Raw genomic sequence first — 27,387 nt, 5'->3', positions numbered from 1 at the left:
AAGTAGGATAGCATATTCACTCATTGCAAATAAACATTTTAAGGAGTGTATCAAGAATCTAAAACACAAACTTCATCGAAATGGATAAACGTATAATAAAACAAGAATAGATCAAAGAAAGGATTGCAATCCATGTGTTTCACTATTCGTTAATAGGGTGGTCCTGACACTGATCTACCGATTTTCGAAGTAATCAATGAAGTTTACATCTTCACAAAAATTGTAAGGATTTTTTTCTCAATTCTTCGAATCAGAAATTTTCCTATTGATATTGCATACACTTTGGTAATTAAGAATATGATCTGAAATTTTTATCGATCAGTCCTCAAATGTTACTTGGTGAGAAGGCGCCTCCGATTTATCGAGTTGTTACAATCGGTGATGCGTCAGTAGGTAAGACATCCATAATCAACAAACTGGTGCACAACGAGTTCAATAAAAATGAGCAAACGACAGTTGGAGCTATGTTTGTAATGCATTTGTCGCAGGTTGGCGGTGATCACGTAGAGATGCAAATATGGGATACAGCAGGACAAGAAAAATTCAGAGCTTTAGGTCCAATTTATTACAGAAATGCAAATGTCGGAATCATTGTTATAGACATTACATCAATAAGATCATTTGAGCACGTTGAGGAATGGATAATTAACTTCAGACGCATAGCCGGAAATGACGCTCTATTAATTGTTGCGGCAAATAAAGCAGATATGGCTTCAGAAAGACAAGTTAGTGATGATATGCTTAACCAATGGTCAGAAAAAACTGGAATGAAGTGGTTCCTTACTTCAGCTCTTGATGGAACTGGTATTCATGAGATGTTTAACTACATTGCAGATCATCTACTTAGGAATTCGCCGCATGGAGTTCCTATTTCAACTCCTGCTGCAAGGCCAAATCCTTCAAGCAACAAAAATTCTGAAAATTCCGGTTGTGCTTGCTGATATAGTTTTTAAACACAATTCTATCGTATCTTTCAATCATACTTCTAAAGTGTTGTTCTTACTGTTGATAATTTCCCAAATTATTTAGAAAATATTATTTTAATCTCAAGTTTGGGAATAATAATTAATCACTATGAAGTTATTTCATATGAGAGACATTGTATGAAATTATTTCTTAACTACTCTTGAGATATTTTGAAATTTTTAATAGTTTTTGAATTGAGCATCCAATCTGTTGGTATATCTTTCTATTATGACTTAGTTATTTATTTTCTGGTGATAAATGTTCATTTTCCAGAAAAAGATATTCTCGATCAAAGAAAAATCTTTTCTATGAACAAATCTTCTCTGATTGAGCTGCATTTTGACGTGGCAATGTTAATTACGTTGACATAATATTTTAAATTTTATGTCGCTTTCTCCTGATCAATTGAAAGGTATCAATGACGTTGACAAATTGAAAGAAATTTGTGCAACGTTAATGAGAATTAAAGAAAAGGAGACCACCTCAAAGAACAAAGCGCGTGAAATTGCTCAATCTCTTCAACAAACTCTTCAAACAAAGGAATTAGAATTAAAATGCTTAAAAGAAAAGGTTGAGACACTTAATACTATCATTAAAGAAATGTCGGCTAAGCAGGATGAAAAGAAAGAAGAGACCAATAATTTAATCCAAATTGATTCGAATCAAAACTACGAAAATGAAATCAAAAACCTCAAGTCTCAGCTTGAAGAAAGCAATAAACTATACAATGATGAAAAAGAAATAGTTGATGAACTTGCTTCGATTAAAATTCGCTTAGAACAAGAAATTTCGGACTTAAAACAAAACAATGCAGCATTATCATCCAATCAAAACTCAAATGATGAACTTTCACAGCAAATTTCCGAGCTAAAATCAAAATTACAAGAAAAAGAGAACGAAAATCAAAAAATTATTAATCTTGGTAAATCGAAAATATCTGACCTCGTATCACAATTACAATCTGCGCAATCTCAGATCGAATCTCTCAAATCTGAAAGAGATAAATTACGAAATGAAAATTTGAGCTCATCTAATATGAACGAAGCGGATAAAACAGCAATTGAAAACTTACAAAAGTCCGTAGATCAATATCAAAGCCAAAATTTCGAAAACCAACAGAAAATTCAACAACTTCAAAATCAAATCAATCAGCAAAAGGAAAACTACGAATCAGAGATTTCTAAACTTACAGAATCAGTAAATACTAAGACTCAAAGTTTAGAAGAACTCAAAAATAAGCTTGAAGAAGCTGAAAAACAAAATAAAATTTTCGAAACAAATTCAAAAGAAGAAAACGCCAAATTTAATGCAACAATCAACGATTTGAATGCTAAAGTACAAAGTCTTACAGCAGAAAAAGCAGAAATGTCAAAGGAAACTCAAAATATAAAATCTGAGATCGAATCTTCCAAAGCAAATCAATCAGAAACCATCAAAAAACAAACTGATGAATATGAAAGTAAGATTAAAGCACTAAATGATCAGTTAACTGAACTAAAACAAAAATTAGAAACATCCGAAAATAATTTGAAAGAAAAAGAAGACCAACTTACGGATTTGAACTCCAAATACTCTGAAAGTCAACAAAACAACAAGAATTCTGATCAAATTCTTCAAGAATTAAAATCTAAAAATCAATCCAACGACGAAACAATTTCTAACCTCAACAACAAGATCAAAGAACTTGAAGGAACAATTGCAACCCTAAATGAAGACAAAAAGACCCTTATTTCCATCACAGAGTTGAATAATGCGAAAGCAAAGGAAAGAATCCATCAATTGAAGAACCAACTTCGCGACAGCATCGAACAGCATAACACAGAAGTCCACGGAATTGAAGACGAAAGAAAGAAATTCCAAGATGAAATAGATGGACTGAAATTAAAGCTAAAGAAGCAAGGAGATGAAGCATCTGGATACAAGAAGACAATCGCAAGTGATGGAGTTGAAATTCAGAGCCTTAATAAAACAATTGCAGAATTAAGAGTTGAAATTGAAGGATTACGAGGTGTTCAGAAGGCCAACGATGATTTACAAGAAGAGCTTAGATCAGCCAGATTGGAAATAACCACTAAATCCCAAGATCTTTCGAATGAAACAACTCAAAATGACAGATTAACCCAATTACTCAATGATAAAGAGCAAATTATCAACAAACTCAAGGATACAATACAAATGTACAACAAACAGGATGCCGCAAAGAGCACAACCATTGAAGAATTAAGAGTTGAAATTTGTCAATTGACAGAAAAGATCGCACAGCTTTCTGTTGCCTCAAACAAAGACCAGTCAGACCTTATATCCAAACTGGAGATGGATAAAACAGAGCTAGAGTCCAAATTGGCCAATAATCAAGCTTCAATTGACTTAATGAACAAAAACAGACAACTTTCCGCGATGATGGAGAAATCAAACAGACTTTATACGATGCTTGTTGAAGAGAACAAAGCGTTGAATCAAGAATTAGAGAAGTTAAGACCAATAAAATCCATCAAAACTATCGAAAACTTCATTAATTTCACTTTGAAACCTCAACAGAACCAGAAATCCAAGTCAAAGTCACAGGAATCCAATGATGTAACAATGGCTTACTTGAGGAGAACTCTTTTGCAGTTCTTTTCTGAAGAAAACAGCTCTAGAAACACTATGGTTCCTCTTATTTTGGATTTGGTCGGCTGTACGAAGGAGCAGATTGCAGTTGCTTCGCGTGAATATGATAGATCACAACAACTCATTACGAGAACATCGCGATTCTTCTTCAAATAACTTAATTGTTTTGAAATTTTGTTTAATAAATGTTTATAAATACACTTTTTTGAAATTACTACTACATAATTATTTAAGTGGATTGATGTGTGTGTAAAATTAAGAATCATATTGCATAAATGGCCCGAATTTAAATAAAATTTTATCAAAATTTTGAATTAATCCAAACTCTCAGTGGAAAATTCGTTTTAAAACAAATATACTAATTAATCATAGATTTAAATTTTCTAAATTTTTCCAAATTTTTCTTGAAAAATAAAAATTGAAGATAATTTTATAATTTTTTCAAACCAAAAAATGGAATTTGAAAAAAATTTGGAGATTTTAAGTTACAAAAGATGGTTAAATAACATTTTTGAAAGGTAAAACATCGATATTTAGTTATAATTAAACAGTAAAAAGAAGTTAAACAGTTGGATTTTCTTCATCAGGTACTTCAATTTGAATGTCGTCACTAACTGGTGCAGCAAGTTTATCAACATCGGCATCGTCTTCGATGTTGATAACGAGGTTGAGAACGTCTTCAGCCTCTTGGTCGTTCTGCTCTGGCGGTGGCTTTGGAATGATGTGGAAGATTGGAATGCCAATGCCAGTAGAAAGACTGTAAACAACGTTGATGTCTGTAACAAGCATAACGAGAAGGTGAGCGTAGAAGCAAATTTGCCAGAAAAGATTGTCGGATTTGAAGCCTGGAATGAAAGGAATCAAGAGGACAATCCATTCAAGTATAACAACTTTGCTGTAAAGACGTTTGGCTGGTCTGGCTGTAATAATTGCGATAATAATCATTTGACCGCCAAATTGAAGAACAAGGCCGCATAACATGATGAAGAATGGAGATAAGTTTTCGAAGTTATATCTGATTGCATGACCGAGGAAAATTGAGAATGTAATCCAACATGGGATGACAGAAGCAATTCCACGGCAGAAGATGGCTGGATTTTGGAATGTTTCGACAAGTACATCGAAGATAACAAGGCAGATTGTAAGTGCGAAGCATATTAAGAATCCGTAGTTAATAAACTTGGAATCGAACTTTGACTTTAGATCGGGCTTGATACCAACGAGGATTTGAACAACACCGAGAATGAAAAGACCCTCATCTGGTCCGTTCAAGTAGCCGAGGTAGAACTTGTGAGTGCAGAATTCTACCCATGTTGTGAGTAAGAAGCCAATACCCATGCAAGAGACGAATATTAGCGTTTTAACAGAAGGTCCGAAGTCCAATACCATGGATACTTTCATTAATTCTAAGCAACCGGTGATAGCATCGCAGCCATGGTCAAAGAATTGGCCAAGAGCGGATGAGGAACCGGTTCTTCTAGCTTGTTTGCCATCGAGGTTATCAAGAGTTTGGTAAATGAGGAGGAAGACACCATCTAAGATGCAAACCCAACCTGGTAATGACTTGCTCATGCAGTTTGATGCAATGAATGAGATCAGGAATGATACAACTTCGAATAGGAAGCCTGTAAGTGTGATTACATTGGGTGCAAGCCACATTGGGAATTTCTCGACCATCCAGTTCCAAATGTACTTCAAACAGAAGCGTACGAGAAGAGAATCGTCTGTTCCGGAATATTTATGATTCTTGGCTGCCTGAAGCTCGTCCTCTGTAAAGATTTGCATCGGGCCTTTGTCGATTTTAAACGATAATAATAATTCAATACTTCTCAATTAGCGGATTATTCAATTTTTTTTCACTGTTATCGTTACATCTCGAAGAGCGGAAACCGCCAAATTTTACATCTATTAGTAAATTGCATGCATACACTTAACCACTTATAAATTTCACAAAAAGATGGAGCCCAACAATGAAAATTTTGGCGAAATTTCAAAATTCGAAAAGGATGATGTCATTCATAATTGAAAATGTTTGTTATAGCGCATATTTGCATTTTCTCAAATTAATCCTCCTACAAAACCATTTGTGGAAGAATTACCATTCGCAATTTGATAGAAACATCGTAAAAGACGAATATCGTAACAAGTTTTATGCATACTTTAACCATTAAAATTGTATTACATGTATAGATTTCATACAAAATACAGAAAATATTAATACAATTTCATAATAAATGAAAACAATGTAATTTAATCAAAAGAAAGATAGTTTATTTAATAGATTATATATAAACAACATCAGCTCTCATGTCTCTTGCGAACTGATTAAACATTACCCAGTTAGAAAACTTCATCATTGTTGGGCCAATTCTCAAGAAGGTGTATCTGTGTAATCCTTCAATACTCCATTGAAGAGAGCGTTGATATGAACCGCTGTCATAACATTCAAGAGCGTTTTCTCCTTCAAACATGATTCCCTGCTCTTCAGCCTTTTCCATGACAGTTCTGACGAGTTTCTCTGGCTGTGAGTAGGACTCTTCGTTCTTTGTAAGTTCGAGACATGAGAAATCAAGGGTGACATTGAATTTTGCGAAAGATCTGCAAAGTCTTTCATATCCTGTGTCATCGTTGTAGGAATAAAGACCAGCTGTAGCTTCAGCAGCATGAGATGGATGGTCTGACCACCAATGAAGTCCTGGAATCTTTGCAACAAGCTCCATTTCGTCTCCAAAGATTCTTCGAGCTTCAATGAGTACTCTATCGGCATGTTCGGCAAGCATTAAGTTGTACCAATCGAAAAATTTGAGTGCTTCCTTGTTCTCCTCGATATTTGTCCAAAATTCTGATTTTGTTGGAAGGACATTGTAATCGTTTGCGCCTTCTGGTGGTACGATGTTGCACTTCTTCATGATTTCGAGGGCTTGATCGTCGTAAACTTGGATGGCTCCTGCACCTGGATAATTCCATGGTTGTCTGTAGCCTGGATATCTGCATTCGCCACATGGACCGAGTCCTACATCAATGCAAGCAATGTGGCCATTCTTAATTTCCTCTGCAAAAGAGTCACGGAATGCAATCATGAATTGAGAGTAAACTCCAACGACTGTAGTGTTCTTCATCAAACACTGATCGTAGAATAAGGAAATGCACTCATGATCGACACTGCCACTTGCATCTTTGTAGAAGAAGTTCTCTTTTTCAACCCAATTTGGCAAAGGAATGTTGACTGTATCACCAACATTACCACCACATGCGTGCCAAGACATGATCGGGATGATCTTGAGACCGTATTTCTTGCAGAGATCGAAAAATTCATGATATCCGTCGAAATTGTATTTGTCTGGTTCTGGTTCAGTGATTCCCCACCAGACATCAATCATTATTCCATCAATTGGGATCTTGGAAAGCTTATAAAGCCATATTTCAATGATGTCGGGATTGATCATTTTGCCATTAAGATCCATAAGATCTAATGGAGCCATAACAAAGAACTGAGTTGGTTTCTTGACTTTCTTGGTACGGAATAATCTCCTTAAGAGGTAATAGGAACTGATTAAAAGGACTAGGGTGATGAAAAATGTTAAAATCATTATGATGAACGATAATTTGTGAACTTTACATAAAATTATTTTGAGAGTAAAAAATTTTTGATACAATTTTCAATACACAAGCGAGCACTCGTTTCAAAAATCAACACATAAAGGATCTGCATTCAAATACAATAGAATTTTTCTTCATGCAACAATTCCCATCAAATTCAAATGCCGTCAAACGAATATCATCATTTTATGTGGTGAAGAACAGGCTAATTAGATCATATAAGTTCACTTCTGATAATTCTCCTCTTGATCGCGCGACTTTTGATGGTTTATTTTTGCAACAGCTGAGATTGATCTCTATTTGAATGATTATTGAATAAAATTAAATTCAAATTCTATAATAACTAATACAAACATTTATTTCAAACAATAAAATAATATATATACATGCATAAAACTAAGTTATCTCTTAATTGGCTTTCTAAGTCCTGGAGTGGCAGTAAATGGTCTAGCTGGTTGCATTGAAGAAGCAGCTCTTAATATGCTGACATTTGGAGAAACTCCAAAACGTGATGTGATTACATCATCATTCATAATTAATTGCTCTTTGATGAGTTTGAAATCTTTAAGGAGTTGTTTCTTATGTCCTTCAAGCATTTTGAGCTGATTATCTAGACGGTCTATACGACTGATCTCTTCCGGTCTGGATGATTTAGAGTTATATAACTGTTGGAAGTTGTTTCGTTGAGATTCATACTCATCTTTAATTTCAGCAAATCTTTTTCTCTTTATTTGCAAACTTTCACGAAGTTTTGCAAGTTCGCTTTCATAGCTGTCTGATTTGTTTTCTATGTCATCAAGGTTCATGTTTTCTCTGCTTTGATACTCACTTTCATTCTCTTTCGCGGTTTTCTCCAGGTCAAGAGTTTTCTGTAATTTTTCATCAGCAAGTCCTTTTTGGATTTTTAGAAATTCTTGGACTTTTCTTTCTCTGACTCCTTTGCTTCTCTCTTTTTCTTTGATCCACAAGTTGGATATCGATCCAGTAATCATATCAAGCTTCTTCTGTAACTCGTCCATCATCTCCTGCGGGTCTTGTTCTTTCTGCATTTTTCTGTATTGATTTTGGTCGGAATGATTTTTCTTTCTTTCGTTCAAAATGGTATTTTGAAGAGTAGCGACAGCAACTTTACGAGCATTTTGAGCTTGAACGAGTTTGTTATGTGATTCAACATTAAGTTCTGCGAGAATCTTGTTCAATCTTAATTCTTCGTCATCATATTCTTTGATAACAGACGCAATCATATCTCTTACAGAGAATTCTTTAAGTTCAATAAGTTCTTGATTATGTTTGTCTATTATTTCACTCAGTTCTCTCCTCTTAAGAGCGAATTGATCGCGAATATACTGTGTTTCTCCTTTAGACTGGAATAATGAAATACCTGAAAGGTAATTCATATGCCTGTTCTCTTCTTCTGATAACTTTTGCGTGAACTCAGATAATAATAATTCTTTTTCTTTGGCAATTCGAGATTTAGCTTCCTCAATCATAATCTTCCTTTGTAGTTCCATTTCCTTCAAAAACTTTTGGTATTCATCTGGAATTTCGATTGATTCTAATTCTTTTTGAGTTTTTAAATATTTTCTTTGAAGTTGGCTATCAACATTCTCTCTTTGTGATGGCAATGCTTCGAATTCTTCTTGTATTCTTGAGACTTCAGTTGCAATTTCTTCTTGAATTCGATTATATTTATTTTCATATCCGTTTTTATAAGTTTGTGCAAGGACATTTATATATACCTGTTCTTGCTTTTCAAAATCTGATAGATCAGAGTTAGTCAAATCTTTTTGATATTCTAAATAAGAACCAACATTTTTCTGGAAATCGTCTTTTGGAAGATTTGCTGATTCTTTTTTAACTAATTCAAGTTCATGCTTAAGAATATCTCTAAGTTTCTCTGTTTCCTGTATCTTTTTGTCATCTCCTGGTAAACCTTTTAATAATTGAAGAGCTTCTACTAAATCTAAGTATTTTGCTTCATATCTCTTGTTTTCTTGATCAATCTTCTTTAAATGATTCTTAACTGCTTGTTCAATTTCTTCTTTGTCTTTGTTGATTTGAACTTGTAATCTTTTTTTGTGAACGACAATCTCTTCTTTTAGCTCTTGTATTACTTTGTTCAAGTGAATTATTGAGTCTTCAACACCTTTGACTTCTTCCTCTTGTTCATTATTGAGATTTAATAACTCATCTTTAAATTTTTGTTCGATATATTCAGTTGCTTCTTGAGGTTTGACTTCAAGCTTAGTTGTCTTGATTGTCTGTAACTGAGATTTTAGATCTGATAACTCATTTTGCCTGTATATGAATAAATTTTCTCTTTGAGCAAGTAATTCTTTCTTTTGGTTATTATATTCTGTTTGCTCACTTTCATCTTGTGCTTTATATGGATTTTCATTCACATCAGGTAATGATTTGAGTGTCTGTTGCAATTGTTTTTTCCATTTTTGCATATTTATATTATACAACCCAATATAATCGTTAGCATTACTTTTTGAGTTCTGTAAGTTCTCTGCAATGAATTCTAAATCGCCTTTGTAGGTCTGAAGTTTATTGATTAAATTCTTATTATTTGTTCCTAGAAATGATTTTTTAAGATGAGCAACAGATTCATTGAAGTCATCATCTAAATGAGCGAGATTTTCTTTTGTTTCTACTTCAAGATTGTGAACTTGTTTTAATTGTTCTTTATCATGTAATCTTATCGCGTCTTCATGTTTGGCTTGCGCTTTTTGTAGTTGGTCTTTTAAATTTTTCATTGTCTGATTGCATAAATTATTAATAACTGTTGTGTTATTGTTTATCTCCTGATTGAGCTGCTGAACCATGAGCGCAACTTTCTTAATATTCGATTTTAATTCTATATCGGATTCAGTCATCTCTGTATTAATTGAAATAACTGCATTCATAAATTTATCTTGAATGGCTTTGTGCCGTTCTTTGAATGTAAAGTCTACTTCTTTAACAACCTGATCTACGAGTCCTTTTAAATACTTTTCGCGAACTTTACTTTGATATTTCTCCTCTAAAATATCTAACGAACAATTAAATTTTTTTCGCAACATTTCTATTTCGAAATTATGCTGGGCTATTTGGAATCCGAGATGATCTATTAGTTTGCATAGCTGGTAGAGTTTCTTATTCGTTAGAAAAAGACAACTCTCCGCATCCAAAATCATCAACTCAGTAAATAAACGTGCACTTTCTGATGAAAGCGGTAAGATAAATTATATCGAGAAATTCATCTTTGTACTCTATTAATAGTTCTCCAATGCTTTCAAGATGGAAATAGCCGATTCATTGAAGAGATTTCTCAAAAAAATTAAAATTAGTTAAATTATGTTAGAAATAGAAAAGTCTCGTCTAATAGATGATACTTTTATGAAGATTAACTGTAGTGTAAGCTTACAAAAATTTTGACAATTTGCTCAAAACTCAAAAAAATCAAATATTATTATATGGTATGCAATGGTGATATTAAAATTAAATACCGTTCTTCATTCAATTTCTCAAAAAATTATGAGAGGAAGGACTCTCTCCCTCTCCGGAAAGACGCTTCTGGCGCCTACTGTCGCAGGCAACGGGGGCTTCAGAGAGTCCAAACTTAGCAGTACTGTGCCTATTTCGAGTAAACCTTCGAATTCAACAGGTATCTCGCCTCGAATTACTAAGCCAATAAAAATTCGAGATTTGCAATCAATCAGTACATCAAACATCACTATCACATCCAAAGAAAACATGATACTTGTTAGGAAACAATTAGATAAGCTATATCGAAACGTCAAAGAAATTACGTTATATAACCATGCAAAAGTTTTTTCAGAAACAAATATAGTAGAATCATTAAATACAGCTATAGAGTCTTTTCGTACACTCTATCACGACGCAGTCTATTACTATAAGTCAATAAAAGCAATTGAGGAAGCAATTCCTTCTAATAGAGTTGTTTCGAATGCACAATTGAAATCTTCAACTTTAACATTCCGTAAACAATGGCAAGATATTTGCACACAATTCAATACAATCAAAGAAAAAGGAGTTACATCTTTGAATGACTATATAACACTAAAGTTCCATTCGATTAAACAACTACTGGCTCATGTTGCTACATATACAAAAGTTCAAGCAAATAAAGATCAAATTGAAAAATCAACAATAAAAATGCAAGAAACAATGCTTGCTTTAAGTAAAAGTACCACAATGACATTAACACAGCGAGATGCAGTGAATGAACAGCCTACTTTAATGGAAACTCCAATAAGAGATATCAGATCTTTTAATCAACAGTTTAACGAAGCTTGCTTTAATGTATTTACAAGATGTGGTGTTCAACAAAGTGATCTTAAGCAGCTAAAACAAGATATTATATCAGGTAGCAACGAAATCGTAATCGCCATCAGAGCAGGCTTTTCTTTTGACAAGGACATGAATATGCTTACTCAACAGTTCGATAAAATAACAGAATTCGTAGATACAATGATGGATCTTGTTGAATTACCTCCATCTCCTGTCAGATCTCCACTTTTAACCTCAAGGAGGAACACATCGAGGTTTGCAAACACTCCTGTTGGTGAAACAATTACTCCAAACCCAGAATATAATGGTGTTGTCGATATGGTTGAAAAATTTGTTACAGATATCCAGAAAGACTTCAAATTAGAGATCAATCCTGAATGTGATGTATTTGAAAAGCTAGAAGAAATAAGATCCCAGCTTCTTATCTCATATAAACCAGATGACGACATTAATAAGTCAGAAGTCAAATTTGCAGATGTCCAATTCCAAACATCAGGAAGACAGAACGAACTAGACATTGCTGAAGGTACTGGACAGAGCATTTATACAGATTTTGATGACTCTTTCACGCAAACAACAGCGAGATCTACAAGAAGTCGAAGAGTTTCTAATATGTCTGATCCAATAAACCTTTTAGAAGCTAAAGTAGCCAAACTAGAGGAAGAACTGAAGAAGAAAGACGAAGAAATCAATGAACTCAAACAAACTTCAGATCAAAGAGCCAAACTAACATTGGAAAAAGCAATAAACAAAATGAGTGGAATTCTGTCTGATTCAGATGGAGAATTCGTGAAAGATGGTGAGAATGCAGAGAAACTGCAGCTGTTTGTTGTCGACAGGAAGTGTCCTATTTGTGCAAAAAGAGAAGTAGAAGAGCTAGAAATCGTTGAAAAAGCGAGAGATGCGTTTTTGAAAGTAGATGCAACTGTTTCTGATTTAAATCAATTACCACAAGCAATTGATGAATTAGTTGAACAGGTACAGACAGCTCAGAATGAAGTTGTTCTAAGAAATGAAGAATTAGACATAAAGAACTCAGAGATCTTCAATTTAAACCAAAAACTTGAAGAACAAAATGACAAAATCACTGCAATGCAAATGGCTCAAAACACATTGAAACAATTGTTATATGGAGACAATCCACCATCAGACGACATGGATGTAGCAGCAATTACAATGAACGCATTCAATGAACTCGAAAAGAAACACAAAAACGAACTGAAAGAGCTAGAAATTAGCATAGAAAAGAAACACAGAGAAGGATGGGAAAAAGTCTACGAAACCCTCAAAATTTCAAAAGATGAAGGGCCACAAGCGATTTATAATGAGTTTGACAAACAAAACAAAGTCATTGAAGACTTGAGGAACCAGTTGAACCAAGCAAATGGTGTTCTGAAGAGAATAGAGGCATGGATGAGAGACCACGCAACAGCACAGACACAAGGAATGGGTCTGGAAGAGAAATTCCAGTCATTGATGTTCGCAATCGACGAAGCACCAAATCCTTTGTCTTTGCCATACGAAGAACTCATGAAAGAAAGAAGACAAATAAGATCTGAAATAGAAGAAACAGTAACAAACTTGGCAAAGCAGTTCCACACGAAACTGGGTGTCAAGAACTTGAAGACAGTTAAAATAGCAAAACTCATGGAATTGCATAAAGATTTGACAGGAAAAGCAACAGGAGATATGGGTGCAAAAATTGAAAAAATCACAAAATTGAGTCAAACAATTGAAAAATTGAGAGGTATCATTGTAAAACAATGCAATAGATTATGGGAATTCTTGGAAGTTCCTCCACATGACTTTGAGAATAACAATATTGAAGAGATGATGAATAAACTGGCAGAGCTTATTGAAAAAGTTTGCTGTTCTGGATCTCAAAATTTCGTATCTAAAGAAGTCATAAACAAAGCTGTTGTTCCAATCAGAAAACACATTAGTTCTAAGTCAAATGATCCAAGAGTTTTCATTCCCGAAATGGTAAAGTTCATCATGGAGAGCTATGACACGTTCACAATGATATACACTGTTGCTAAACCTCTTGAAGAAGCTTTGGGAGCTTATGATTTCACGAAAATGCCTGAAATTGGTGATAAAAAATTTTCTCATACGAGAGAATGCGTTTTTAGAGTGAATGCTATTGTGAAGGAAGCACAAGAGAAGTATAAGGACAAACAAGGATATCGAGCTTTCGATGTTCTTAATGATTTTGTCTCTTTGACTTGTGCTTTGTTCTCATTACTTGCATCTCAATCATTTGGAACTCCAGGAGCAAATGTTTTAGCATAGAAATAAGCTTATTTTTTGTAATGTTTATATTATTAATAAATATGTTTGTAATGTTTATTTTTTTACATAAATAGAAATTTTTTTTTTGAAATTTACTTGTTAACTATAATAAATACCCTATGATTTGCTTTAATTAATCAAAATAAATCATTTTATTCCCTAGTTATTAAGTAAATTCTAAGGAAGACCTCATTGAATATTCTTGAAAAGCATAAAAACTCAGATATAAAATCTTTTCTCTTGTTAAATTTGTTACTTAAGAGTAGACGACTCTATTGCAATACATTGAAAAATAAGCTTAGACAGCCATCAGCGATCGTAGAAATTTTTGAATTGAATATTGAAAATTTAAGTTGAATGAGGAAGCAAATCCCAGCTAATGCTGATTTTTCAATGATGTTAACCCTTCCTCAGCTTGATAAATTAATCACCAATAAATTAGAAAGCATCTCAGATGCTGCAATTGCTGGAAAGAACGAGAACATGAAACATTTAGATGATCTCGAGAGATTCCAAATATTGCTTCACCATCCAAGGTCAAAGAAAGTACCAAAAATGATTGGCCATATCATTAAGACAACAAAATCAGATCTTGTCATTAAAAATGCATTTTCATTAATAATCGACATACTTTCCGGACCAAACGAGTTTGCTGACAGACTTGAAAACGACCAATCTTCACACAAGAGCAGCGCTACTCTCAATCTTGTCGGTGTAGAAAAATCTTCTGACACAATTTCAGTTTTTTCATCATATTTAGAGTTAATTCCTGTTGCATTCCCACACTTTATCCTTGACCAGCAGGACCAGCTCCTCGAAACCATTGCTTTGACTTTGACTCAGTTGACTCCGAATGCATCAAAGTCACAACCACAATTGAGCTTCAACATTTACATCTCCCTTACGAAAGTATGCCTCGAGATCTTCTCAACATACTCGAAGCCGGACTCTCCAAAGAAATTATTACTGAACTTTGCAAAGCAAGTTCTTGGTCAAGCTATTACTGTCGCATCCATGCTTTCAGAGTACTCGAAGAAGTCCAAAATACAAATTTCATCTTACGCTGGCTACATTGGCGAACTATTGCCATTTGTCGCTTCAATTGAAAAGGCTAGTGCTGATATCGATATCGAATTATCCAAATTACTTCAGCAGTTTTGGATCTGCTGCGTTATTTTTGCTTCGTCAAATATCAATCTTTTCTTCTCACAATGGGAAGGAGCCTTAAACGTTATCGCACATTTCTTCCCCTCGCTCATCCATGGCCAAACGAGAGGCGATTTTGCTACAGTTAAATTCCGCGTTCAAGAATTGTTGAATTTAATTCAACCAGTATCAATGACAAAGGTTCAAGATGTCATTCCGATCTTTACTCGCCATATACCAACAATCAACATCAAGATTCTCCAGGAAATGGAGCTTCCTGACGCAGTTTACGCCTTATCTCTATTTTCACTCGAAAAACTCAGAGCCCACAAGGGAATTATTTCTCCGTTCTTCAAGTACTTCGAAGTCGAATATACAGCGAATTTCTCCGCAATTTTAGATGCGATGGTTGATCCGCTTTTCTCCAAGTTTAACAAGGCAATCGAATCATTCGAGGACCCCGATGAAGGCAGGCGCTGCGCAAATGCTGCAATGGTTACTTTTGTCGAGAGATATACTTGGCCGGTCGCAAAAGTACGTAGTATCGTAGATACTCATATCAAGAACTTCGTAAATGCACATCCATTTGTATTATTCGACGTCAAAGTACTCAGAGCTCTCTCTAATTCCGTTGAATTGATGGAATCTCAAACCCCAGAGCGCCAAACAGCCTTCCAAGGTATCATACAAGACTTATTTACAAAGTGCATCACAGCAGCTCCCTACGCTTTCATGGCAATCCTTCAACATCTCGTTGTTGACCAAGGTCGTGAAGCATTTTACAGCGAACAGCCATCTTTCGTACATACAATCTACAATTACTTAACATCGCTTCAAAAGGAGCAGTTTACGACCGAATTAATTTTGAAATGTCTTTTGAGAGGCGAAGCAAGCTTTGTCACCAAGGAACAGATCAGAGCCGTCCAGTACCAGTCCGACAGATTATTACTAACTGCTTCTTACGCAGCTCTCCGCGAAGATGAACAAATCTTGTCAGATCTCGTCACAACAGCTCCACAGAAGACATTATTCATTGCCTGGTCGCACTGTGTAATGAACGGTTCACGTAAAATCGCTGGAGCCATGTCCAGACTCTTAATAACGAAATTTGCCGAGACAATTAGAACCAGAACCGGCATTTTCGGCGACAAACTCGACATGGTTACCATCGAACTTCAGAAATCCATTCTTCTTTTCTTCATTGAGCAAGCAATGATTGGCAGAGATCTTTCATCAGCCACTCCAGCCCTTGCACACGCCTTTGAAGTTCCAATTCTCAATCACCCAGCCTCAATCATTGTTGTTCTTCCTCTTGCGCAGTTAACCTGCTTCCTTGGCACCTCAGTAGACAACAAACTCGCATTGAGATCCATTGAAGGCTTCAGAATCTTCTTCTTCAAACTTGTTCTGAGGTCATACTACTTCTCAAGCAACCAGTTGGTCTACAAGTACATTTCAGAGGACGAAGTAAAGACCCTGGAAAACTTGATAGAAATAATGGACCAGCAGTCTCAAAGAATTTCTCAAGGACCGAAACAAGAAGTTTCATTGAGGAGTTCTCAAGGTTCATTATACGGAACAGAGATGACGAGGAAAGAGTGCATTTTAGCTGTACAGAGAGCCACAACAAACTTTGCATCAAGAGGAGTGACAGACAACAAACTCGCGCTGAGATTGACATCAGTGATCACTTTCATGATCTGTTCCGAACTCCAGACATTCCTTTCCTATCTAAACATCACTCCTTCGCCTGCAACACAGAGATTGCTCGCTTTGCATCAGTTGAAACCACAGTCAATCCATCTCTCTTCGACTGTTCCTGTTTTGTACAATGAAGATCCAGCTGCTATCTACACATTCGCTGCTCTTCCTCAGATAGAGAACTTGATGTCGCCAATCCTCCTCAAGATAATCAAAAACACAATGTTCCACGCTGCAACAGTTCCAGAAATGTCACTTTTCTTGGCAAAACAACAAGCATTTGACAAATCTAATTTCCTGTTTTGGAGTCCATTGAAACCTGTCCAAGCTTTATCGTTATTAGTTCCAGAGATCATGAATGACAAGAGATCTGCTTCTTACGTTGCCAGATGTTTCGAACAGTTCACAAGGGATGAATCATTAATGTTTATTCCACAACTAGTTCAGTCATTGAGATTCGATACACACGGTGTGATGCAGAAGTTCCTCATGAAGTTCTCTGAGTCAGAAGAAGTTTTCTCACATTATTTGTTGTGGAACATTTTGGCAGAAAAGAACAACCACGTTACAGAGAATGACAATTTACCACAGATTCTTACACAGTTGGAGACAAAGATCATTGATCACATGACACCACAACAGAGGACTCTTTACGAAGCAGAGTTTAAGTTCATCGATGATTTGGATCTTGTTTCACAACATTTGTTGCCATTGGAAATTCCAAACAGACCTTCTGCATTGTTTGACAAGTTGAAGGACATGAATATTCCAGAAGGATTGTATATTCCTTCCAATCCAAACTACAAGATCATTTCTATCGATGCAGAGAACTCAGTTCCTTTGAAGAGCCACGCGAGAGTTCCAATTCTCGTCAAATTCAAAGTTTACGACGACAGAGATGAAGAAAAGAAGCCAATTCCATTCGCATGCATCTTCAAGATCCACGATGATGTCAGACAGGACGCAATGATGTACCAGTTCATCGAGGTATTCAAGGGAATCTTCAGAGACGCAGGAATTGACTGCTTCGTCTATCCATACAGAGTTTTCGCAACAGGAGAAAACAGAGGTGTCATTGAGTTGATTCCGAAATCAAAGTCAAGACACGATATCGGTTCTGCAACAAACGAAGATTTGCTTCACTACTTCATTTCGAAGTACGGACAGATAGGAACAGCCGCATTCAACAAGGCCCAGGAAAACTTCGTCAGATCAATGGCTCCGAACTCTTTGATTTGCTATTTGTTCCAAGTCAAAGACAGACACAACGCAAACATCATGATCGATGAAGATGGTCATGTAATCCATATCGATTTCGGTTTCATCTTCGAGATTTCTCCAGGTGGAAATATGAAATTCGAGAGAGCACCGTTCAAGCTTTCAAAGGAAATGATCGATTTGATGGGCGGATCAAAGGAAGCCGCTCCTTTCAAGTTGTTCAGGAAGCTCTTGATCCAGTGCATGTTCGCTGCAAGAGCAAGACACGAAGAGATAGAAGCAATCACAAACTTGATGAGATCTGCTGGATTCCCTTGCTTCAGAGCTGACTCAATTAAGAAGCTGAGAGAGAGATTCTGCTTCGGAATGACGCCAAAGGAAGTCGTACAAACAGTTGACTCTCTCATCGCTGGTTCTTATGAAGCTATTACAACAACTGGTTACGATGCTTTCCAGGCTTCTCAGAACAAGATTTACTTCTAAGTTTTTTTATTTATTTTTATATTTTATTTTTTTTATATACATGTATAACAAAAAAAGTATCAGATCTAATAAGTTTTAAATAAATATAATAAAATATTTTATTTATATTAACCTCCACACAAAGATAGCATGTTTATTTTTCTAACAAACACCATTGCCCGGACATTGTTCTTATAGTACTGGTTAAACTTATTCATTCGATTGTTTTCTTCTCGAAAATAATAAGATTGATATATTTAAAGCAAATTAGTATAAACACTTAAGCGTGAATGATGTACAATTATATAAATTTGTAATCAATTTCATTAGACTTAAATCAAATTTAAAAATCTTTAATAATTTTCAAAAAAGATGAAATAAAGATTCATGAAATTTATTTATAAACAAACATTGGATAAAATGATATTAGAGAGAACGCTTCTTTGTGGCAATTGGGCTATCAATCAGACTTGATCTCTTGCGGCTGTTTGCAAGTGGGCTGATTGGGCAGGTATTCTTGGATGGTGGAAGAAGAACTTCACGCTTCTTCTCATTGATCTTTTCGATTTCATTTCTGAAGATTGTGTTGTAGTGTTGGAGATTTCCGTTGTCTACATGTTCCTGAGTATGCATTCTCATGTAACCGCCATCACAGTGGTTTGGATACTTCTCATAGAACTCTTTGTAACCACCATCAAGAATATAAACATCTGGATAGTAAAGAAATGGGTAAAGATTCCAGTTAACATTTCTATCATGATCTCTGAAGAGACCTGCCATAGTTGGTCCTCTGCTCTGTGAGAACTCACAGTGAAAGATGATGATTGAGCTTCTGATTGTTTCTTCGAAGAATTGTTGGAATAGATCGGTAGGTGAGTTGCTGTTTTTAGCATTCTTAATGTGTCCACCTTCGTATTCATAGGGGAAACGGCAATCAATGATGAAAAGTTGCTTGAATTCGGAGTTGTATACGCCATTGAGGACGTCATTCATCGTATCGCATGTGATTCTTGGGACTGCATCGGTTTGACTAATGACTGGAAGAACTCTGTTTTGTTTGTCAGAGAAGTTGCAGGATTGTGTTCTAAACAAGGCTCTTTTCGGCTTCTTCATTCTAGGTTCGACGATTGTGTTGTCGAAATCTGGAAGTGGAATAGAGGAAGAGAGCATTAGTTGCCCAAAAATTATAATGAATCCTTAACATCATTTTCCCCTGAAATTATTTGAATGTCTCCTTTCAATTTTTGAGAGAGGAAATTGTATTACCTGTTATGCACATTTGATGTACTTAGAAAATAGAGAAGATTTTATCATTTCGTATATGTACGTTAAGAATCTTTCGACATGCCAAAACGCGATATATCCATTTATAGGATGGCTAGTTGATGCAAAAATCAATAACAAAAATCGATGATAATGAACTTTTTAAAATTCCTATTGAAAAATATAAAAAATTTTATACGCTTAAAGAAAAAATATAAACAAGGTATCCTGAACATTAAAATTTATATTGCCTTTTTATAAAACTTTTTGAGATAATTTCGTTTATCATAGGTTACACTCCCTTAAATCATCGTGTAAACATAGCATTGATAGACACAATTCAGCGTTAGTAGCAACATAAATGCAATTAGAGGAAATCGTAGTCAAAAATGTTCAATATTGATTTTTTTCTATTAAAGCTTTATACAGTACTAGCAACGAATCATCAATGGCTACATGTTATGGTAGCTTAACGCATAAGTTCCATCAAATGAACATAAAAAATCGGTAAGAAAATTATACTAGAAAAACCATAATATTTATAGATTTATACTTTCTTAAATGCATTAATAACATCTTTGACAGCCTGATAGGTTGAAATAATTCCAGTAACTAAGCCAAATATGCCTAAAGCCCAAACGAGCCAGAACTGAAGTGTCTTCCATGATGGTTTGTAGTGTAAGTACCAAAGAAGAGCTGGATAGCAGAAATCTACAACGCAGCCACCCAAGGCACCACCGACACCAAGAATTGGCTTTGATTCTGGTAAGAACATGGCGATGATAATTGGGATTGTATGTGTAATTACTTCTACAATAACGCGCTGCCAGAATGTGAGGCTTGGTGCGTCATTATTTCCGTAAATCATCTGGCCCCAGGATCCCATGACTGGCTGAGCAACGCATGGGTATGAGAATGTAACAACGAAGAAGAAGCCAATGCGAACGATGATCATCAAGACATCATTATCTGGGAAGTTCTTCAAAACGTTTCCGTTTGTTTCGTCACCGAACAATAAGTATCCGATGACGGATGGGATGAGAACGAGAACGAAACAAAGGATGGTTGCAACAATTGCTGTGATCTTCCTCTTTTGGATTGTCTTATTGTAGTTAAAGACAATAGGAAGAGCAATGATTGGAAGTGAGAATGCAAGGCCATGAATGGCAAGAGCGTAGAAGAGGTCTAAGCTCATCTTTCCGTATGAAACGTTGTGGTGCTTGCCAGACTTCGGGAAGTTGGTTCCGGCACGGATGATCATTGACAAAACGAAAAGCAAGATGAAGAAAACAGTTGCTGTTGAGAAATATGACAAGAATTTGATTGATCTTGGGATTGTCAAGGCAACAGGGAGAACTAATGAATAAATCAAGATCATTGCGGCACGTCTCCACATTGGGTTGAGGTTAACCTTAGCAAGATTGAACCAGCTAATTATGAAATCGCCTGCCAAAATAATATAAGCTAACATAGCGAATTCAAGGAACAGGAGTGTCAATACGGATAAAATGATTTGAGAAACCCTGCCAGAAACCTTTAATGTTAACTCATCAAAGCCTGCCGATTCTGTTTCTATTTGTAGCGTCATAATCATAGCTGTGGCAAAGTAGGAAATGACAGCTATAGCGGAAAGAAGTGCTATCGAAGGGAAAAGACCAATGTTGATGAAAGATGATGGGACAGAGAGAATGCCAGCACCAAGTAAGGAGTTTAACAAGTTCATAATGGTAGCAAATCTTCTAACACGATTGGGATTGCCTTCACCCTTGAATGTATCCTCTTTTGGATGCTCTTCATCAAGGTTAATTTCTTCCATCTTAACAGCATCAGTATCTGCTGTATGGTTAACTGGAAGACCATCAACGCCAATCTGTACAGCACCTGTGGCCTTCACCTGAGCCTCAGTATCTACATAGCCATCCTCCTCTTCCATTTTTATTTTGAATTTCCAATTTTATTTGAGAGCGCTCACAAAAATTAATTCGGAGAATAATGCTTGATTGACGATGTAGTTTAAAGTTTTAATAAGAAAGTTCAGAAATCCGAAAAAATCGCAAAAATTCAGTTAAAACGATGATAAAAATTAAAAATGCTTAACATATGTATTTATATATCATATTTCAAAGGAAAATGTCTTTGGCCAAGTCTTCAGAAATCATTCAAATCTGAAAAGGTGAGCATACAATAATTATGTGTGAGCAAGATGATATTAATTCGTAATAACAAGTAAATATTTATTTTATGAAACCACTTCTGTTTATAACGTTTAAACTTTGAAATTGATTACAATGTTTCTGAAAAAAATACCTATATTTTTTACTCAATTTTTTGGCTAATCAAATACTTTATTTTCATTTACAAAACTATTTCTAATTCAAATATGCAATGTTGTAAAATATTCAAAAATTATCACTTCAAATTTAAATAATGGAAAATGCATCGCATATTCATTATTTAGCCAGATTGAAAACAGTAATGTAATATTCGCATTTTGAATCTAAAGCATTGAAATTTCTCGTATCAAAACAGTTCTCTGCTTTTAATTTATTGGATATTATTTCGTGTCATTGCATGATGGCGTTTAAAAATTATTATTTTTAATATTGGAGAAAAGTGATCTCCGATTGATTTTTTCCCATAACTTTAATTTGGTTTTGTTAGACTGGCAGGAATGATATGAGAATCATTTACAGTGTATTCCAAATAGATCTACCTCCAACGCCATTGATTGCAAATCAATTGTATTAAAAGCTACCGATAGTCTCTAATTTTATGATTGCATATATATTAGATTGTTGTTTGCATGTAAAGTAACATGATTATCCATTCCTAAGAGACTATTTAAATTTATTCAGAGAATGGAGAATAATAATACGAAAGTACATGTACACAACTATTTATTAACTTATAAAAAAGTCTATACGAGATTGCTATCAAATTGTCTAAAGATAATTTTTCATTATAGAAAATATTGCATTTTTATTAATAAAGAACAATAGATATTTCTAGTATAGCGCATGTAGTTAACTGCTATCACTATTTAATGCTTGATTTTTCTGAATAATGAATATGAATCTTCCCATTTAGTGAAAAAATGTCATTTTGACAAGCTAAGTTAAAGCAATTAATATACTACGTCTAAACATTTTAATACTACACTGCATTTTAGTACACCCTTGATAATATAAACGGTATATGTCTTTCTGATGTCTGAATATTTTGAGAAGTAAGGGTTTATTGAAAAAAATGTCTTGCGATTTAAAATTATCCTATAGATCTTTTATCGAATTTCTGATTTACATCATAAGTAAAGCAAGTTGGCCAACGGAGAATGCGATTTTAATTATCATTTTTCAACTGATAAATTTGAATCTAAATTGAGGCTTGTTGAAGTGATGTTCAGGCATTTAATATTGTACACAGTTGAACTCTATCTCTATTTTTAATATTTTGGATAATCGTTCCCGAGAGAATTGAAATAATCATTCATGTAATATAAACAATCATTTTCTATTTTTTAGAATCAAGGAAAAAATACTTTATAAAATTTTTGAGAAGACTGATCTGAAAATTTCTAGGGAATTGAATATACATTTAAATTGTGGTTTAGCAATTCATGTTGAGTATTATTATTTTCGTATAAAATTGAATTCAAAAAGTTCAAATTGTTTCTGTATTTGAATACTATCCATAGATGTATCCATTGCAATAGCACGTCCTAATAGAATACTTCTTAATCAATTAAAAAATAAAGTTATCCTCCCATAAAAAAAAATTATAGTTGATTCATGCAGTAATAAAAATTTTGAAAATCAGTTGATTTCCATTCAATTTTTTTAAATGATTGAAAGAATAGCTTCTTATTGCATTTATACAAATACTCCAGATCTGTGTGATATTAATTCTCACAAGGTAGAGTTTCATTCAGTACAGGATAACTACCTAAATTTTTCAAATTCAGTAGAATGCTATGTAGATTTTGCTGATGATGTCCCTTCAGATGATTTTAATATCTACGATCATATATATTTCGGACCTCAAACTAGTTCTATTTATTTTCGCGGATTGGGATCAATGAAATATATCTCAAGGTTTAAATACAATGCTCCAAAATTCGGGATACAGATTACATTTGATAACGTAAAATACTATTTTATCGAATCTATAGCTGTACCAACAGAATTATTTATCATTAATTCGCAAGTTTTAGGCGATTCGAATCTTGTTCAGGGGTATGAACTAAATTTTGATATATTTTCATGGAAATATATAAACAGCATACAATCACAAAAGCTTAACCTCTTCTTTAAAGGTCAAGATATTAAAAATTTGAACAAGAATATCAAAATAACAAAAATTTATCAATCTTTTAACCTTTTTCTATCAGATTTTAATTATGATTACGATGTCGAATACATTGGCCACTTGGTTGTCATAAAATCCCCTCAAAATAATTTTTCAATTACGACGCGTTCCCACACGGATTCATTAATAATCAACATTAATTCAACTACAAACATAAATGCTACCTTTTCCAATAAATTCCTTTCCAATACAATCAAGTCCTCCCAAGTTTCAATTTTTGCCAAAGAAAAACTGAATTTTACATTTCTGCCATCATTTTGGATACCAGAAGCCAACGTAAATGTGCAAATTGTAACAACCGAAACTGCTGACATACATAACTTCTGCAAATACGTACCAATGCGACTCATCAACAATGCTTTAGTCAAAATTAATTTTTATTCACACGTCAAAGCAGCCAAAATAAGTGGAATAATCTTGGATAAGATAGATTTCAACATATTCGATCCCGATTCACTTGTGGAAAGTGTAGAATTTCATAATTTAGAAGTTATAAATTCTTCGATTTCTTGCAACAAAAAGAACATTTTAATCCATATTTCGGACCTTTTAATGGATCACATTCTCAATAACATATGGTTTAATGGTTCTGCAACATTTGTATTATCAGGAACTATCGCAATAAACCATGGAGATGTTTATTTAACTAATGTTTTAGTTTCAGATTTTACTAACTTCACAATAATTTATTCTTCAAAGAAGTATGGACAATTTGAAGCTGATTCAATTAAAGGATACAGTAATGATAATTTCCTGGCAACTATATTTGTTATAGAAGAAACAACAACTCTTAATATTGCCCATATTTATCCGATTGTTTCAAAAAATGAACTCAATGTTGCGAATTTTGATTTGAATTTTTTGAATCCGGAGAACTATTTACTTTTTAAGCTTTTCAGCATTACTGACAAGAGGAATATGCACAAGATAAAGATAAGTAACGACCCAATATCATGTGGAAACCTTTGTTTGATCAGCGAGGGCGTTGATCCATTTTCTTGTCCGTCAACAACAACAGAAATCATCAGAACATGCAATCCTTATTCAACTTACATCAGATCCATACATTATATGACAGATAAGAGCATATTGAACTATAGTTCTATATCATTGATGCCATATACAAGTCTTTCTGCATCAATCGAATCAAAAATTTCATTTCCATTTGACAAATTTGAAAATATAAAAGTGACAGATATAAACCTTTTAATTAATTCAGAGAAGATCAAATTCAAGGGAGCAATTATTACTAATTCATCAATTCAAGGTCCTAAAATTCTTGAAGGCAAGAAATTGGAAATAGACTATAAGTCATTGAAAGGAATTACTTGCTTAAATGTAACAGAAATTCATATTAAAAATGGAGATCCAAAAACAATTTATTTCAAAGATAATGAAGTAAACTTTGGATCTATCACAATCCCTATAACAAAAGAATCAAGAATATCATGGACAACAGAAAATGATATATCCACATCAATTGTTATTGATGGAAGTTCCTTTGAAAAGTTCGATTTTAGCGGAAATCAAAGTAATTTTAACAAAATTTTCCTTGATGTTAAAAAGAAAACAAATCCTATAAACTTTTATTATCATGGAGAATTAACAGTTCATAATGAAGAGATTCCTTTATTCGTCAACGCAAAGAATGTTTATTTTATGCTCGAAAAGATCTCTCGACTACAAGTTCCATATATAAGTTCAGATGGAACAATAAAATTAAATTGTGTCAATTGCCAAATAAATGCAGACAAATTAGTCATTGAAAAAACCGGAACAGCTGTTGCTCCAAGAGGATTCTTCGCTACAGATGACTTACATTTAAAGACAAACGGATTAACTCAAGAAATTGGAACGATTTATCCGAAGAAGAACATCAATATCGATAAAAACGCTCTATCTTATGTAGATTTCCAGTCGTTTTCAGAAAATTTGACCATCAATGTTAACTTCACTTTATCATCTGTTCCTTACATATTAGTTAGGGACTCATTCCCGAAGAACATCTCTTTTGTTATGTCCCATATTGGAGAAGGACAAGAATTGAAGTACCAAAATGATTGGAATAATGTCCAAGTTGATGTTGTTTGCGGAGAGAAAATAAACTGCTCGAACTGGAATGCAAGCTGGGTATCATCGACATGGGCATTCAATGGTACAGACAGATTATTTGATATGAAATGTGGGAAAGGTTTATATGATGATAACTTGATGTGTTATTCTATTGTAAATAGAATTGAAACTCCTATTCCACAGAAAAAGAGTAAGACAAAGATGATTATATTTATAGTTACAGGTGTAGTAGTAGGGTTAACTCTTATAATTGCACTTACTATTTTCATTTATAATAGATCCATTAAGAAGAAACGAATTATGTACTTTATTACATCTGATACATTGCATACTCCTTTGACTAGTATGGATGTCATGGATTGATATATTATACAATTTATTTATATATTACATCAATCTTTTATTTTATCCTACAGAAATATTATATTAGATTTGTAAAAAATTTTCTTTCTATTTTGTATATGTAATTGCTTCATCCAGTTTTCATATAACATACCCTAATTCAGTCACCGCGTAGCTTGGTTAATAGATTATGATATCAACAATTGCTAATTACCGGCCAAGTACATTTAGCCATGAAAATTCATTTTCATCAATCTGAGAATGCTATATACGAAGCAAATGAGATTTTCATAAAGCAATAGAGATTAGTCACTTTTTCCGGAAAAAAGCTCCATTAATGGGGTGTATGAGTTCGGCAAGCGAAACTCCACGCATTGAATGGCTTTGTGAAATAGACTCAGATTTCCTTAATTCTTCTGTTTCATCATACGGACTCGATCGTTTCATCCCTAATTATGGACTTTGCATCAAATATATCAGAGGCGATGTTGGTATTTTCAACGATTACCCACGTAATATTCAAGAGTCACTTCTTAATGAAGTTCGTGTACTTTATGGTCTATTACACGCTAGATATATTGTAACGGAAGAAGGCCTAGAAGCTATGTTTGAAAAATATCAAAATTGCATATTTGGATGTTGTCCTCGTGCTAGTTGTCACAAGGAATTCTTATTGCCAATCGGATTGACCGATGAACCTGGCGTTATGAACGTGAAACTATACTGCCCAAGATGTTGCGACATATATGAGAGCTTCTATCAGCTAGATGGTGCATATTTTGGAACAACATTCCCTATATATTTTGTTAAATACCATGAAATCGAAATTGGAAAGTATTTACAGCCAAACTACACAAACACTGGAGATCCAACAAGAGATAACCGTTTGTTAAGATATAGAGACCCGTGTTATAAACCTACAGCCGAATTAGAATTGCCAAAAAAGGTAATGGGCAAAAATCCACAAAGTAATTAATTACTATCATTGCTAGCCACAGAAATAATGTTATGTTTTGTTTTTATAATAGTAGAAAATCATAAATAAAGAATTTG

General features: G+C 34.2%; 11 protein-coding genes across 11 annotated transcripts; 6 read left to right on the top strand and 5 right to left on the bottom strand.

The window, feature by feature from the left end:
* Positions 1-51: 51 nt before the first annotated feature.
* TVAGG3_0002890 (GTPase protein) lies at positions 52-1,001 on the top strand (the record flags this gene model as incomplete). The annotated part of the gene is made up of 1 exon (XM_001312141.2): positions 330-941. The coding sequence occupies one exon, from the start codon at positions 330-332 to the stop codon at positions 939-941; it is 612 nt and encodes a 203-aa protein (XP_001312142.1).
* Positions 1,002-1,350: 349 nt separating this feature from the next.
* Positions 1,351-3,851, top strand: TVAGG3_0002880 (biological adhesion protein; the record flags this gene model as incomplete). Its single annotated transcript, XM_001312142.1, has 1 exon — positions 1,351-3,732. One exon carries the CDS (start codon positions 1,351-1,353, stop codon positions 3,730-3,732), a length of 2,382 nt encoding a protein of 793 aa, XP_001312143.1.
* A 205-nt stretch (positions 3,852-4,056) lies between these two features.
* Positions 4,057-5,426, bottom strand: TVAGG3_0002870 (CDP-alcohol phosphatidyltransferase class-I family; the record flags this gene model as incomplete). The annotated part of the gene is made up of 1 exon (XM_001312143.1): positions 4,138-5,361. One exon carries the CDS (start codon positions 5,359-5,361, stop codon positions 4,138-4,140), a length of 1,224 nt encoding a protein of 407 aa, XP_001312144.1.
* Positions 5,427-5,841: 415 nt separating this feature from the next.
* On the bottom strand, positions 5,842-7,176 carry TVAGG3_0002860 (glycosyl hydrolase; the record flags this gene model as incomplete). Its single annotated transcript, XM_001312144.2, has 1 exon — positions 5,859-7,166. The coding sequence occupies one exon, from the start codon at positions 7,164-7,166 to the stop codon at positions 5,859-5,861; it is 1,308 nt and encodes a 435-aa protein (XP_001312145.1).
* Positions 7,177-7,253: 77 nt separating this feature from the next.
* On the bottom strand, positions 7,254-10,355 carry TVAGG3_0002850 (TAG-278-related family; the record flags this gene model as incomplete). Its single annotated transcript, XM_001312145.1, has 1 exon — positions 7,578-10,355. The coding sequence occupies one exon, from the start codon at positions 10,353-10,355 to the stop codon at positions 7,578-7,580; it is 2,778 nt and encodes a 925-aa protein (XP_001312146.1).
* A 340-nt stretch (positions 10,356-10,695) lies between these two features.
* Positions 10,696-13,811, top strand: TVAGG3_0002840 (uncharacterized protein; the record flags this gene model as incomplete). Its single annotated transcript, XM_001312146.1, has 1 exon — positions 10,696-13,764. One exon carries the CDS (start codon positions 10,696-10,698, stop codon positions 13,762-13,764), a length of 3,069 nt encoding a protein of 1,022 aa, XP_001312147.1.
* Positions 13,812-14,121: 310 nt separating this feature from the next.
* On the top strand, positions 14,122-18,368 carry TVAGG3_0002830 (PHOSPHATIDYLINOSITOL KINASE family; the record flags this gene model as incomplete). Its single annotated transcript, XM_001312147.1, has 1 exon — positions 14,122-18,312. The coding sequence occupies one exon, from the start codon at positions 14,122-14,124 to the stop codon at positions 18,310-18,312; it is 4,191 nt and encodes a 1,396-aa protein (XP_001312148.1).
* A 325-nt stretch (positions 18,369-18,693) lies between these two features.
* On the bottom strand, positions 18,694-19,466 carry TVAGG3_0002820 (positive regulation of cell cycle G2/M phase transition; the record flags this gene model as incomplete). The annotated part of the gene is made up of 1 exon (XM_001312148.1): positions 18,718-19,461. One exon carries the CDS (start codon positions 19,459-19,461, stop codon positions 18,718-18,720), a length of 744 nt encoding a protein of 247 aa, XP_001312149.1.
* A 635-nt stretch (positions 19,467-20,101) lies between these two features.
* TVAGG3_0002810 (amino acid transmembrane transporter protein) lies at positions 20,102-21,487 on the bottom strand (the record flags this gene model as incomplete). Its single annotated transcript, XM_001312149.1, has 1 exon — positions 20,102-21,487. One exon carries the CDS (start codon positions 21,485-21,487, stop codon positions 20,102-20,104), a length of 1,386 nt encoding a protein of 461 aa, XP_001312150.1.
* Positions 21,488-23,384: 1,897 nt separating this feature from the next.
* TVAGG3_0002800 (uncharacterized protein) lies at positions 23,385-26,396 on the top strand (the record flags this gene model as incomplete). Its single annotated transcript, XM_001312150.1, has 1 exon — positions 23,395-26,355. One exon carries the CDS (start codon positions 23,395-23,397, stop codon positions 26,353-26,355), a length of 2,961 nt encoding a protein of 986 aa, XP_001312151.1.
* Positions 26,397-26,680: 284 nt separating this feature from the next.
* TVAGG3_0002790 (protein kinase regulator protein) lies at positions 26,681-27,310 on the top strand (the record flags this gene model as incomplete). Its single annotated transcript, XM_001312151.1, has 1 exon — positions 26,681-27,310. The coding sequence occupies one exon, from the start codon at positions 26,681-26,683 to the stop codon at positions 27,308-27,310; it is 630 nt and encodes a 209-aa protein (XP_001312152.1).
* Positions 27,311-27,387: the final 77 nt, after the last annotated feature.

Source organism: Trichomonas vaginalis, chromosome IV (genome assembly GCF_026262505.1).
Source record: "Trichomonas vaginalis G3 chromosome IV, whole genome shotgun sequence".
NCBI lineage: Eukaryota > Parabasalia > Trichomonadida > Trichomonadidae > Trichomonas > Trichomonas vaginalis.
Note: the sequence above shows the minus strand (reverse complement) of the source record. Positions and strands in the feature narration are given on the sequence as shown.